The following is a 13,690-nucleotide window of genomic DNA, read 5'->3' on the forward strand; positions in this document are numbered from 1 at the left end:
CTTTTGTCTTGTTTACTCCGAGTAAAAAATACCGTGTAAATATGGGGCGAATATCTTCAAGCTAGCGCGAAATCCTTCATTACACAAAATTAGTAGTTTGCAACTATTTCATGGGGCTAATTCTTTCTAAGTTTCTACTTAATCTAGATTTGATCTGAAATTAATCACTAGGTTACCATAAGTAACCGGTTTTTTCAGCTCTTTTAGGGTGCAGGTTTTCAAGTCAGGAATGTCAAGAGTATGTTAAAAAACAGCAAAGTTTAAAATAATTTTATTGCTTACAGATTTTTCAAATCAGCTACAGATCTAAAGAAACAAGATATCCAATTAATTGATCCGATGATAGGAAGAAGATTACTTTTGATAATTAATTAATTTAGACCTTCTAAATCAGTTTTGACGTTTTTACATTGAACTAAATCTTATTTTGGAAAGATTTTTACTAAAAATGGTTTTAGTGTCATTATTAGTGTTGGCTACTCTTATTTTTCTTACGTCGTGTTTTTAAGGTACCAATATTATTTTCAAAAAAAGTTGAAAAAAATTTTCTTGGGATAGGTAAAACGCAAAATATATTTGAGGTCTTTTTTCAAGTAATTGCTGAACCAATTTAAACAGAATAAAAATTATGAATCACAGATTAAACATAATAAGGAAATATTGAAATTAGTGTTATAAAAATTTGTTTTGGTTTGAAGATTAATCAGTCATCGTATAAAATTTTACGCCCTAATGCAACAAAGTCAGTAAATTTACTGATTGCATTTTGATGTAATCATACGACAACAAGAATGTGCAATAGGGTTTTGATCGTCAAATTTTTGCAATATAGTCTTTATTATCAATGTAAACAACAAACGTATGGTTCGATTTAACGTGTCTCGTCTTAAGTAATATTTACGTCAAAATATTAAGTTTGTGTAATGTTTCATTAATTGATTGCAAAATTTTAATTTTAATCTCATTAAGAGAAATATTTTGTGATTTGGGCAAATTAATTGGTAAAATTTTTGGATTTTCAAATAATATATAAATCAATGATATTCTCCATATTCATAAAATATTTTTCTTTTTTAATCATCAACAAATTCTAATTTCCAACTATCAGTCTTTCGTTTATAATTTATTCAACAATGCAATTTTCAACTATTACTTTCGCTTTAATCGCCTCATTTGTCGCTGCTGATGTTTCAACCGTCACTGTTGAATCAGAAACTTTAGTTACTATTACTTCATGTGGTCCAGAAAAAACTGAATGTCCAGCTTCTTCATTATTACAATCTTCATCAGCTGCTAACAACTCAATCCCAATTGGTGTTTCAACTTTTGAAGGTGCTGGTGTTAAAAACGTTGCTTACGGTGCCGGTGCAGTTGCTGTTGCTGCTTTATTATTATAAATTTAATTTTATGATAAAATTATTTAAATGTTTCTAGAGGTTTTTTTTCATAAGTATTAATTTGATATTAGTACTCACAATCTAATAAATTCATGATTTCATTTTTGCATATTCTTTAAAAGTAAAAGAATCAATATTCGGTATTTAATTTTAGATTATATATTTATATAAGGTATTTTAATGGTTTAATATTTCAGTCAATATTCAAAGTTCAAATAATTGTAATGTAAGAAATCAATCTCTCTACAACTTTATAAATTTCGAAATAAAATAAAACCATAAAATAAATTAAAAACTGAAATAAACAAAATATATAAATAAAATTTAAATAAATGAAGAAAATAAACTAAACTTTTGTGAATTTGAAAAATAAAACAAACCATATCCTTGAAAAAAAGTGTACTGTAATGGGAATATAAAAAAATGTAATAAAAAAATAATAAATAACGAATTGATAAATTTAAATCGAACGAATGATCATATAAAATGAATGAGTTAAATGAAACCAACACCATTAATTCATTCAATGTTATTTTTTTTGTTTTTTTTTTTTTAGAATATATTATAACCACCTCTTATATAGACTTACAAGACTATACCTCTCCATTTCCAACTCGTGGGAAACAAAAATTATGGGCCTCCAGCTGCTGGAACAACTTGAATTGATGGTTGAACAGCAGCGTTAACCTTGGAACTTGAAAGTTGAGCAGGGGGAGCATTAACTTTTGAACCTGATCCAGTTACCAAATGATCTTGATTGACACTTGACTTTTGATCTAGCACCTTGGTATCAACTTGTTTTGAGCGATTCTTTGCATATTCTTCATGTATTTGAGGCCCTTTTTCATGATTTTCTTTTGCATGTTCTTCTTTCTGATTTAATTCTTTTTCATAATGTTCTCTACCTGGTGAAGCTTCATAGCGATCAGTTTCATGATGATTTTTTTCATAATGTTCTTTATAATGACGTTCACCTCCATAAACTTGATCTTTTAAGTATTTATCCTTCTCTTTTTCATTTGCATGATCATCTGTTTCATGTAACTCTTTACTTTTAGCTATTCTATCAACTTTGACAGGTTCTTGTAATTCTTTCCCTTTAATAGGTTTATCAACTTTAACTGGAACATCTCTTTTATCTTTAGAATCAGTATGATCAAACTCCTTATAATAATCTTTATGACGATCTTTTTGTTTTTCTTTTTCATCATGTGAATGAGATACTTTTTTCCAATCTATATCATCTTTATAATCTTCTTCTTTATGGTCAATCTTGTGTTTCTCATGATTTGAAGTATGATCTTCTTCTTTATGATGTGCTTTACTATCTAAAAATCCATTGTCATTGATAGTTTCTGTATGATCAGATTTATGATGCTTATTGAAATCTTTATTGTAATCTAATTCATGATGCTCTAATTCATGCTTACCATGTTCAATTTCATGCTTATGACTCTTTTGTGTTGATTCAGCCTTATCAGATTTTCCATGCTCATGATTATCTTTTTCGTGATCAACTCCGTCTTGATGATTTTCTTCATGATGATCCAACTGATGGCTTTCATTAGTTTTTTCACGATCAATGTCACTACTCTGATCATTCTCACGATGAGTCCATTCATCCTTATAATTTTCATGCAAATCTTGTTCATAATGCTCTAATTTTGCCTTTTGTGAATTTTCTTCAAAACGTTCCACTTCATGTCTTTTTCTTTTATGTTCAAAATCATGGAGATAGTTTTTATGTTTCTCTTTTTGTTTTTCAACTTCATCTACTTCATGAAATTCTTTATCAAAATCAAAGTCACCCCTATCTTTTTCGAGATGATCAACTGAATGTTCGTCTTTATCAGCTGAATGCTCATAGATCTGATATTTACTTTTACCATTATGATACAAGGAATCACTATATTCTTCAAAGGAGTAAGATTCATTGTGCTCAGTTTTATTTTTATGAGTATCTTCTTCATAATGTTCAAGTTCATGTCTTTTTCTTCTATGTTCAATCTCATGAAAGTAATCTTGATCAAAATTGTTTTCAATCTCAATATCAGCTAATTCATGTAAATCTTTTTCATCTTGATTTTTTGGTGTATGATCCTTTTGGTGGAGATCTTTTTCATGATGATCTTTGCTTTTTTCATAAACTTTCTTTTGGTTATGTTGCTTTTTATAATTTTCATCTTTTTCATGATGATTTTTTTCGTAAGTATCCTTCAGCAAAGCATTGTGATCATGCTCATGTAAATCATATTCATGATGTGAATCATTATCTGTAGTCAACTCATGATGTTCTAAATCATGTAAATTCTTCTCATTCTTGTGACTTTCTTTTTCAAATTGATCTAATTCATGTCTTTTTAAAATTAAATGACCTTTTACATTGTTCTTTAAATGAAATTCTTGATCAAATTTATCTTTTTTCAACTCCTTATGATTGCTTTCATGATGCTCCTCTCGTTGTTCACCTTGGCCATCAACCTCCTGGTGATGATTTTCTTTGTGATGCTCTTTTCTAAATTCATATTTATCACCTTCATGGACCTTATCATGAGTTCTTATTTGTTCATGACGATCTCTTTCAGTATCATAATATTTACTTTCTCTATCATCATCCTTAAATTTACCACCATGTTCACTGGTTTTGTGACTTTCTTTTTCAATGTCTTTATTTTTAGCTTCATGTTGATCAATCTCATGATCTAAAGTCCTATTACGAAATTTTATGAAATGATGTTCTTCATGACGACTTTTTTCAGTCTCAAGATGTGAAGCGTCATGGGTACCCGAACGCAAGCCATGAGAATGACCTAGTGGTTGAATCTTTGGATGAGTTGTTGGAACAGGTTGAATTACTGAATGAGTTGTTGGGACAGGAATAATTTTAGAATGAGTTGTTGGAAAAGGTTGAATTTTTGAATGCCTGTTACCTCCCTTGTGAATAGGTGGTTCAGGAATGAATTGAATATCATCATATTGTAATCTATCAATCACTTCAGCAGAAGTCAAAGAACCCTTTTTCAATAAACTAGGAATAACTTCTAAAACAAATGCAGCTACACCTTTGCTAACTTTTGGATCTATTGTAGATAGTTTTTCCGAATCAAGATTGAGACCATGATTGTTAATACCTAAAAATACATCTTCCCATGGAACTGTTTTAGAATTCAATAATAAAATGGCAGTATCAATGAATATTTTTCTGACTTCTCTATCTGTTAAGGACAATCTTATAATATCATTAATCAAATCAGATTGTTTTAATAAAAAAAACACTTTTAATAATAAATCTTCAGCGGAATCACTTTTATCTAAACTTTGAGCAAAAAATTGTTGATCGTAGTAACCATCATCTCTGTCATTACTGACAAATCCGTCTACGTTGCTAGTCCTCCCTGCGTAATCTTCTCTTTTGCCTTTACTAATACTTTTACTTGTTGTACCTTTAGTGTAAGTTAAACCTTTTGTTGAGATAGTTGATGTTTTACCCTTTCCAGTATTGATATTAGATCCCTTACCAGAGTTGAATCCTTTTCCAGTGTCAAATCCTTTACCAGTATTGAAATCTTTTCCGGTATCTTTCCCTGATGAGTATTTATTATCTACTTCCCATCCATCATCATCACAATCGGTGTCGCTATCATCGTTATAAGTCTCCTTGGTATTAACTTTATTAACACTTTTACCAGTACTCTTACCAGTACCTTTACCACCACCTTTACCTTTTCCTTGATCTTGACCACCTTTACCACCTTTACCTTTCTTGAATTTATCTAAAAGTTTTGATTTACCGCCCATCATTTTACTTTTCATTCCTCCTAATTTCTGCTTCAACATTTCTTTCTTACCGCCGCCTCCAGCACCTCCTTTTGAATTGCTCCAGTCATCTTCATCTTCATCATCAGAACATGAATCGTCGTCATCTTGCTGAAAATTTTTTCCTCCTTTATTATTTCCCTTACCACCTTGGTTTTTTCCACCAGATTTATTACTAGATTTTCCAGAATTTTTATTACCGCCTTTTTGACTTCCACCTCCACCAAATTTGATGAATTTGTTTTCATGTGCAATCTCATATTCTAAATCCCTTTTACCTTTTTTACCAGATTTTCCATTTTTTCCTTCGTTATGTTCTTCTTCTGGGCATTCAACAGCAGGAGCTTCAGCTTCTTCAGTTTCTTCACATTCTTCAACCTTAACAATAACTTTGGTGACAGTGGCAGCAGGAGCAGCAGGACCAGCCTTGGTTGGAACAACTTCTTTGTCACCACCTTTACCTCCTTTAGAAAATTTAGATTTTAAATTACCCATATTCATTTTACCACCCATACCACCTTTAGAAAATAAACCTTTTAATTTGTCCTTCATACCGCCACCAGATTTACCACCTTTTTCTTCTTTTGATGGAATTTCTTTTGATGGAATCTCTTTTGATGGAATTTCTTTGGCTGGAATTTCTTTTTTAGGAGCTTCTTTGGCTGGGGCTTCTTTTGATGGAGCTTCTTCTACTGGTTCTTTGATATAAACTTCTTTGATCACAGCAGGTTTTCTTGTTGGAGCAGCTTTGGTCGGAGCAGCCTTAGTTGGAGCAGCTTTAGTTGGAGCAGCTTTAGTTGGAGCAGCTTTTGTCGGAGCAACCTTAGTTGGAGCAGCTTTTGTAGGAGCAGGTTTAGTTGGAGCAGGTTTAGTTGGAGCAGGTTTGGTTGGAGCAGCCTTAGTTGGAGCAGCCTTAGTTGGAGCAGCCTTAGTTGGAGCAGCTTTAGTTGGAGCAGCTTTAGTTGGAGCAGGTTTAACTGGAGCAAGTTCTTCTTCTCCTTCTGATTCTTCAACTTCTACACAAACAATTTCTGGTTCCTTTTCAGGTTTAGGTTCAGGTTTTGGTTCTTCAGGACAATCGTCTTCTTCTGGTTCCTCTTCAGCAGGTTTGCTTTCGGGTTTTTTAGGTTTGACTATAACTTCATATTCTCTTTCTGGTTCAGTTTCTGGTTCAGGTTCAGCTTCTTTAGAAGGTTTAGGTGCAGGTTTAGCTGGTGTAGGTTTAGGTGCAGGTTTAGCTGGTGTAGGTTTGGTTGATGGTTTAGCTGGTGCAGGTTTAGCTTCTTTTGTGGGTTTAGCTTCTTTTGCAGGTTCAGGTGCTTTGCTTCCACCTTTTTTGCCACCCATCAAGTTTTTTAATTTACTTAAATCTCTCATGACAAGTTCACGTTTGGAAATTTTATGTTGTTCACCGTCATGACCTTTTTTTTGATCGTGTTTTTGACCAAGTTCAAATTCGTCACAGTCTTCTTCTTCATGACCTTTTCCATCGTGATGATCTTTTCCACCTAAATGTTTTCCGTCGTGATGATCTTTACCACCTAAATGTTTTCCGTCATGATGATCTTTTAAATCATGATGATCTTTAAAATCTTGATGTTCTTTAAAATCATGATGTTTATGGCCACCTAATTTTTTTCCATCGTGATGATCTTTGCCATGATCTTTTCCATCATCATGATCTTTACCGTGATCTTTTCCATCATGATGATCTTTGCCGTGATCTTTTCCATCATGATGATCTTTTCTATGATCTTTTCCATCGTGATGATCTTTGCCATGATCTTTTCCATCGTGATGATCTTTACCACCTAAATGTTTTCCATCATGATGATCTTTACCGTGATCTTTTCCATCGTGATGATCTTTACCACCTAAATGTTTTCCGTCATGATGATCTTTTCCATGATCTTTCTTTGGAGTTGGTAATGGAACTGGAGTTGGAGTTGGAGTTGGGGTTGGAGTTGGAGTTGGAGTTGGAGTTGGAGTTGGAGTTGGAGTTGGAGTTGGAGTTGGAGCTGATGTTGGAGCTGGAGCAACTTTTTTTGGAGCAGGAGTTGAAGCTTTTCCATCGTGATGATCTTTACCACCTAAATGTTTTCCATCGTGATGATCTTTACCGTGATCTTTTCCATCGTGATGATCTTTATCGTGATTTTTTCCATCGTGATGATCTTTACCGTGATCTTTTCCATCATGATGTTCTTTACCGTGATCTTTTCCATCATGATGATCTTTACCGTGATCTTTTCCATCATGATGATCTTTACCGTGATCTTTTCCATCATGATGCTCTTTACCACCTAAATGTTTTCCATCATGATGATCTTTACCATGATCTTTACCGTCATGATGATCCTTACCGTGGTCTTTTCCGTCGTGATGATCTTTACCGTGATCTTTACCATCGTGATGATCTTTACCACCTAAATGTTTTCCATCGTGATGATCTTTACCGTGATCTTTTCCATGATCTTTTCCATCATGATGATCTTTTAAATCATGATGTTGTTGACCACCTTTACCTTTACCATGTTCAAAATGATCCCAATTACCATGACCATCTTTTCCATGATCAAATTTCACATTTTGATGATCACCAACAGATCTTCTAGTTAAACCACTTTTTCCACCATAATAAGTTGTTGAAGATTTAGTATTGGTGTAACCATACCCCTTTTTAACATTATCATCATCACAATCTGAATCTGATCCATATTGTTTTTTATAAGTTGGGTTATAGTTTGGATTGTAATTTGGGTTATAATTTGGGTTGTAGTTTGGATTAACGTTTTTACCATAATTATAGTTTGGATTATATCCTTTATTTGTACCGTAATTATAATTTGGATTATAGTTTTTACCGTAGTTATAATTTGGATTATAATTTGGGTTATAATTTGGATTATAGTTTTTACCAGGATAATTTGGGTTGTAGTTTTTACCAGTGTTATAATTTGGGTTATAATTTTTACCATAATTATAGTTTGGATTGTTTGGATAATTTGGATTATAATTCTTTCCAGTGTTATAATTTGGATTATAGTTTGGATTATAATTCTTACCATAATTAAAATTTGGATCATAGTTTTTACCATAATTATAATTTGGGTTATTGTAGTTTGGATTGTTCCAATTAACACCTTTATTGACACCATAATTCTTATTGGTATTATATTTATTAGATGAATCCCAACCTTTATTATATCCATTGGCATAATCTTTTTGTCTTTGTTCAGCTTCATCATCAGTATCACATTCACTTTCATCATCTTTGCTATCTTTATGATCTTTATCTTTTTTATCACCTTTTTTAAACATACCTTTCAATTTATCTAAACCAATTAAATTGCTCAAATCTTCTTCCTTTGGAGTAGCTGCATCTTTTGATTCTGCATCTTTTGATTCAGATTCTTTAGATTCAGGTTGTTTTTCAGCAGATTCTTCTCTTTTAAATTGATGATGAGATTTTGGAATATTTTGAATTTGTTTTGAACCATCAATTGAAGTTTGTCCATGTTTACTATTAGCTTTAATAACTGAATGATCGATACCATCTTCTTTCAAATGTTTAATTTTATCCAACATTAATAAAATATCCTTTAAGATATTAATCTTTTCCATAGTTAAATCTTTACCAATAGTTAATAATTGCCAGAACATATCAACAAATCCACCTTTTGGAGTTTTAAATTCAGCATTAAAAGTAGGATCATTTTCAACAGGAGTTGCAACAACAGTTACAGTATCTAAAGGATCTTCATCATCACTATCTTCAAATCTTAATTTTGAATTAAGATTTTGATTCATTGAAATTTCAGCATTTTGTTCTTCAATTGACCAATGTTCTTCTTCTCCATTAGATTTTGATTTAATAAATGGTAATTTTAATTTAAAAGATTTATGATGTTGTTTAATTAACCTTGTATCTTTATTATCATCCTTATGATGATGATTGTTGATTGCTAATGAATTAGCAACGGTAGCAACAACTAATAAATTTAATAACTTCATTTCGCTTTATTATTTGTTAGCTAAAACCTTGGAGAGGAGAAAGGAAAAAAAGGGGACCATACATAGTAGCATGGACCTTGGGAAAACCATCATTCTTATATATGAAATTGAATCAACCTTACCATTTTGAGCATAATTTCCTTAATTTTGAATAAGTGTTCAAGTACAAGAAAAGAAAATGTAAATGTGAGAAACATTCATCTTTAGGATTAATGGGGAATTTGTTCTTCTTCTTTCTTTACTTGAATTCTTGTTGATGGAAATTGGAAGAGATTGAAATCTTGTATTCCCATATTGAACCTCGTAAATTTTGTTGATTTTGTGTAATATCTATTTTGATTTTGAGGAAGTTTATAAATTTTGCAACTAATTTTATACAGAAGTATAAGAAATTTTACATTTAACCAAACTGATACTAATTAATTAAAATATGTATTAATTGAAAATTAGTCATTAAATAAAGAAATAAAAATAGTCTTATAGCAACGTATGTTAGGTAATTGATTTTTTGAAATTTTTAAAAATTTCCAGAAACCAATTCATAATTTTGATTTCTAGTAGTTAATCTTGTTCTTCCTCTTCTATTAAATTTCCAATTGAAATTCCAAATTTTTGATTTTCTCTTAAACCTACTAAATTCTTCAATACTTCCATTTTTCAAATTAAAATCATTAATAATTTCACCATTCTCTAAATCACTCATTGATTTCTTTTCATGAATTATTGGTGGTTTCCACCATTTTAATTGTAATGAACTTAAAACAACACTAATTGAACTGATCATCATTGCAATACTTGCAGCAACTGGTGGTAACATTAAATTGAAAGGTAAAAAACATCCCATTGCGAAAGGTAACATGAATAAATTGTAAATAACTGCCCATATGAAATTTAATTTAATCCTTGCAAAAGTTTTGTTTGAAATTTTCAATGCATTTATAACTCCATGTAAATCTGTTTGATTATGTTTATTATTCCCAATTAATACAATATCTGCACTTTCTATTGCAATATCAGTACCTGAACTTATTGCCATTCCGACATCTGCTTTTGCTAACGCTGGTGCATCGTTTATTCCATCTCCAATAAAAGCAATTCCAGCATTTGATCCATATCTTTCTTTTAATTCAGTTATGACTTTATCTTTGTGTATTGGTGAAACTTCATAGAATATATTTTCTTCAAATATACCAACTTCTTTACCTATTTTTAAAGCTGATCCTTTATTATCACCAGTTACCATTCCAATGATATATCCTTCAACATTTCTGAGATATTCTATAACTTCACGAGATCCTTCTTTTAATGAGTCAGATAATTCAACCAACCCAGAATATTTATCATCAATGACTACATAAACAACTGTATTGCTTGAGCTTGAATGATTAATTTCTGGTAATAAATTCTCAAATCTATCTCCAATCATCTTAATGTTACCTATGTTCACATCATATTTCCTTGATTTTATCGTGATTGTGGCCTCGATACCTGATCCAATCAATACATTCAAAGATTCAATATCTGTGTCAAAAGTATCTTCTTCAAAAGTTAAACCTAATTTAGATTTAGCCAGTTTGGTTAAAGCTTTACCAACAGGATGTTCTGAATTACATTCAACAGATCCAATTAATTTCCACCAATCTGACTCAGTTAATTCTGATTCTTTTAATTCTGCCTTGTATTGAACTAATGACATTTCACCAGTAGTCAAAGTCCCAGTTTTATCAAATAAAATAATATTAATTGAAGTTGTTTTTTCCAAGATATCTGCACCTTTTATTAATACACCATTTAATGCACCAACTCCAGTACCAACCATTACAGCTGTTGGAGCAGCTAAACCTAATGCACATGGACATGCAACAACAACAACTGATATAGCGATTTGTAAGCAAACAAATAATTTACCATTTTCATTCAGTTTAAAAATCATTGGTAAACCATCAGGATGAATATTATAACAAATAATTGACCAAATAATAAAAGTTATAATTGATAATAACATAACTGATGGTACAAATCTCGCAGCAATATAATCGGAAAATCTTTGGACTGGTGCTTTATTAACTTGTGATTCTTTAACTAAATTTATAATTTGATGTAATTGAGATTTTTTACCAGTTTTGGTAACTTTCATGTGTATTAAATGAGGTCCATTCATTGATCCTCCAATAACTGGATCACCCTTTGATTTATATACCGGTAATGGTTCACCAGTAATTAAACTTTCATCTATTTCTGATTCTCCAAACACCAAGACACCATCTGCTGGTACTTTCCCACCCGGTAAAACTATAGCTACATCGTTAGGTTGTACTAAATCAATTGAAATATTTCTTGTTTTAAAATCTTGAGTGAATTTATTTGATTTTTCATTTTCGGAATCTGAACTACTATAATTCATTGGATCATCAATAATTGTACACATCGAAGGAGTCAATGATAATAAACTTGATAATGCAGTTGAAGTTGCACCTTTAGCCTTATTTTCCAATAATTTACCAAATGAAACAAAGCATACTAACATTACTAAAGTATCAAATAACACTTTTGGTGGATTTTCAGTTCTACCATTCCAAACACTTAATATTATTGAAGTTAATGAAAAAATATAAGTTACCATTGTTGATATACAAACCAATACATCCATTGATGCACCTTTGAAATTTTTTCTCAAAAATGATGCAAACTTTTTAATAAAAGTTTGACCTAAATGAAATTGAACATATGTTGAAATGACTAATTCAATTAATGTAACTACATACAACCCTTTAAATATTACTAAATTTTTCCAAAATTGAGTTTTTTCAGTATGTACTAATATTATTACTGGCACTCCTAGTATCAAACTTTGTAAAAAAATATTTGTCCAATATTTTATATCTTTAACTTTTGAAAGTAAATTTAATTGTGAAGCTGATGATTGATCAACGGAATTAAATACAAAAAATTCTATATCATCATTAATGTTGTTAAGCCCATCAACTATATCTCTTATACCAATAGATTTAGAGTCATAAATGAAATTCAATTCACTAGTTAATTCTTTAACATCATTATCATTTTCTATAATTAAGTCTTGCGCAGATTCCTTTAGATCATTTCCTAGTAGTGTTAAATTGTAATCTTTAATGCCAGGAAAACTTTGTATCAATGCTTCAATATTATATTTTAAGTCATGTAAATCCATCTCCGAATGTATTCCAACAATTTTCAAATTAACTTCCTCTTCTTCGATGTTATCTTCGTTTGAACTACTGAAATTGTCATCTATATCAACACTCCGTATAGACGTTACGTCAAATCCACAATCTTCTATAACTTCTTTTAATTGACTTGTTGATATTAAAGATGTATGTTTAACTAATGCTTCTTCAGTTATTAGTGATACAGATACATAAGTAACCCCTTCTAGATTTTCTAATGCATTCGTTATAGAACTGGAACAAGCTCCACAAGTCATCCCTGATATTCCGATAGTAGTTTGTAGTAATTTTGTTGTGGTGGGTTTTAAAATTGAGTGAGGTATTTTATTCAATTGTGCATCAAATCCACAATCTTCTATTATTGATATTATTTGATCTAGTGGAAAATTTTTTGAATGAGTTATTGATCCATTTTCAGTAACTAATGATATAGATGCTTTTGTTATACCAGGTTGTGATTCTAAAGATTCTGTTATACTTGCAGAACAAGCTCCACATGTCATTCCTTGAATAGATACTGATGTTTGAATAGTTGGTATTGTCGATGAACATATTTGAATATTTGTTAATCCTATATCTTCAAGTTCTTTTAGTATTTGTAATTCATTTATATTATTTAATTGATCTGATCTTATATATAAATCTTGATTATTAATTCTATAAGTAATTAAATTTTTATAATTTGTATTAAATATATTTTTAATTTTATTTAAATCTTCTTCCTTAGGTTTATTTGATAATTTATATATAACTTCATCTTGTGTTGACATTTATTATTATTTTATGTTTGAATATTTAATATCAAATTACTTTTCAAAATTGTTGGTTGTCTTTTTAATTTTATGAAAATATTTGGTTGTAAAAATAAATTAAAAAGGATTTAATTTTAAATAGAAAAATAAAATTTCGGTTGTAAAAAAAAAAAAAAAAATTAAATAAAAAAAAATAAATTTAAATAAGCTTTTGTGTTACTTTCTAGAATATTATTAAATGATGTCTTTTAAATAACCTGATTAATAATTGTATTACAATAATATATAATATGTTTATTTATCATAATCCACAACGGCTGGTTGAAGCAAACTAGTTTCAGAAGTCATCATATAAAATAGTTGTTTTTTTCAAGAGTTTTACAATAAAATCGTAATATTTAAATATATACAATATTATTAATTAGATCTTTAAGATTAAACATATTAATACATTTTATTTATATACAGTACTATAATAAATTTTTATTATCTATTTAATCTACAT

General features: G+C 30.1%; 3 protein-coding genes across 3 annotated transcripts; 1 reads left to right on the forward strand and 2 right to left on the reverse strand. All coding sequences in view use genetic code 12, as the record gives it.

The window, feature by feature from the left end:
• Positions 1-1,133: 1,133 nt before the first annotated feature.
• On the forward strand, positions 1,134-1,397 carry PGA58 (Pga58p; the record flags this gene model as incomplete). The annotated part of the gene is made up of 1 exon (XM_051766926.1): positions 1,134-1,397. One exon carries the CDS (start codon positions 1,134-1,136, stop codon positions 1,395-1,397), a length of 264 nt encoding a protein of 87 aa, XP_051622171.1.
• A 630-nt stretch (positions 1,398-2,027) lies between these two features.
• On the reverse strand, positions 2,028-9,227 carry KGF54_000958 (uncharacterized protein; the record flags this gene model as incomplete). The annotated part of the gene is made up of 1 exon (XM_051766927.1): positions 2,028-9,227. One exon carries the CDS (start codon positions 9,225-9,227, stop codon positions 2,028-2,030), a length of 7,200 nt encoding a protein of 2,399 aa, XP_051622172.1.
• Positions 9,228-9,744: 517 nt separating this feature from the next.
• CCC2 (Cu(2+)-transporting P-type ATPase) lies at positions 9,745-13,203 on the reverse strand (the record flags this gene model as incomplete). The annotated part of the gene is made up of 1 exon (XM_051766928.1): positions 9,745-13,203. One exon carries the CDS (start codon positions 13,201-13,203, stop codon positions 9,745-9,747), a length of 3,459 nt encoding a protein of 1,152 aa, XP_051622173.1.
• Positions 13,204-13,690: the final 487 nt, after the last annotated feature.

This window comes from Candida jiufengensis (assembly GCF_024610255.1).
Source record: "Candida jiufengensis strain CBS 10846 chromosome Unknown scaffold7, whole genome shotgun sequence".
Lineage (NCBI taxonomy): Eukaryota > Fungi > Ascomycota > Pichiomycetes > Serinales > Debaryomycetaceae > Lodderomyces > Lodderomyces jiufengensis.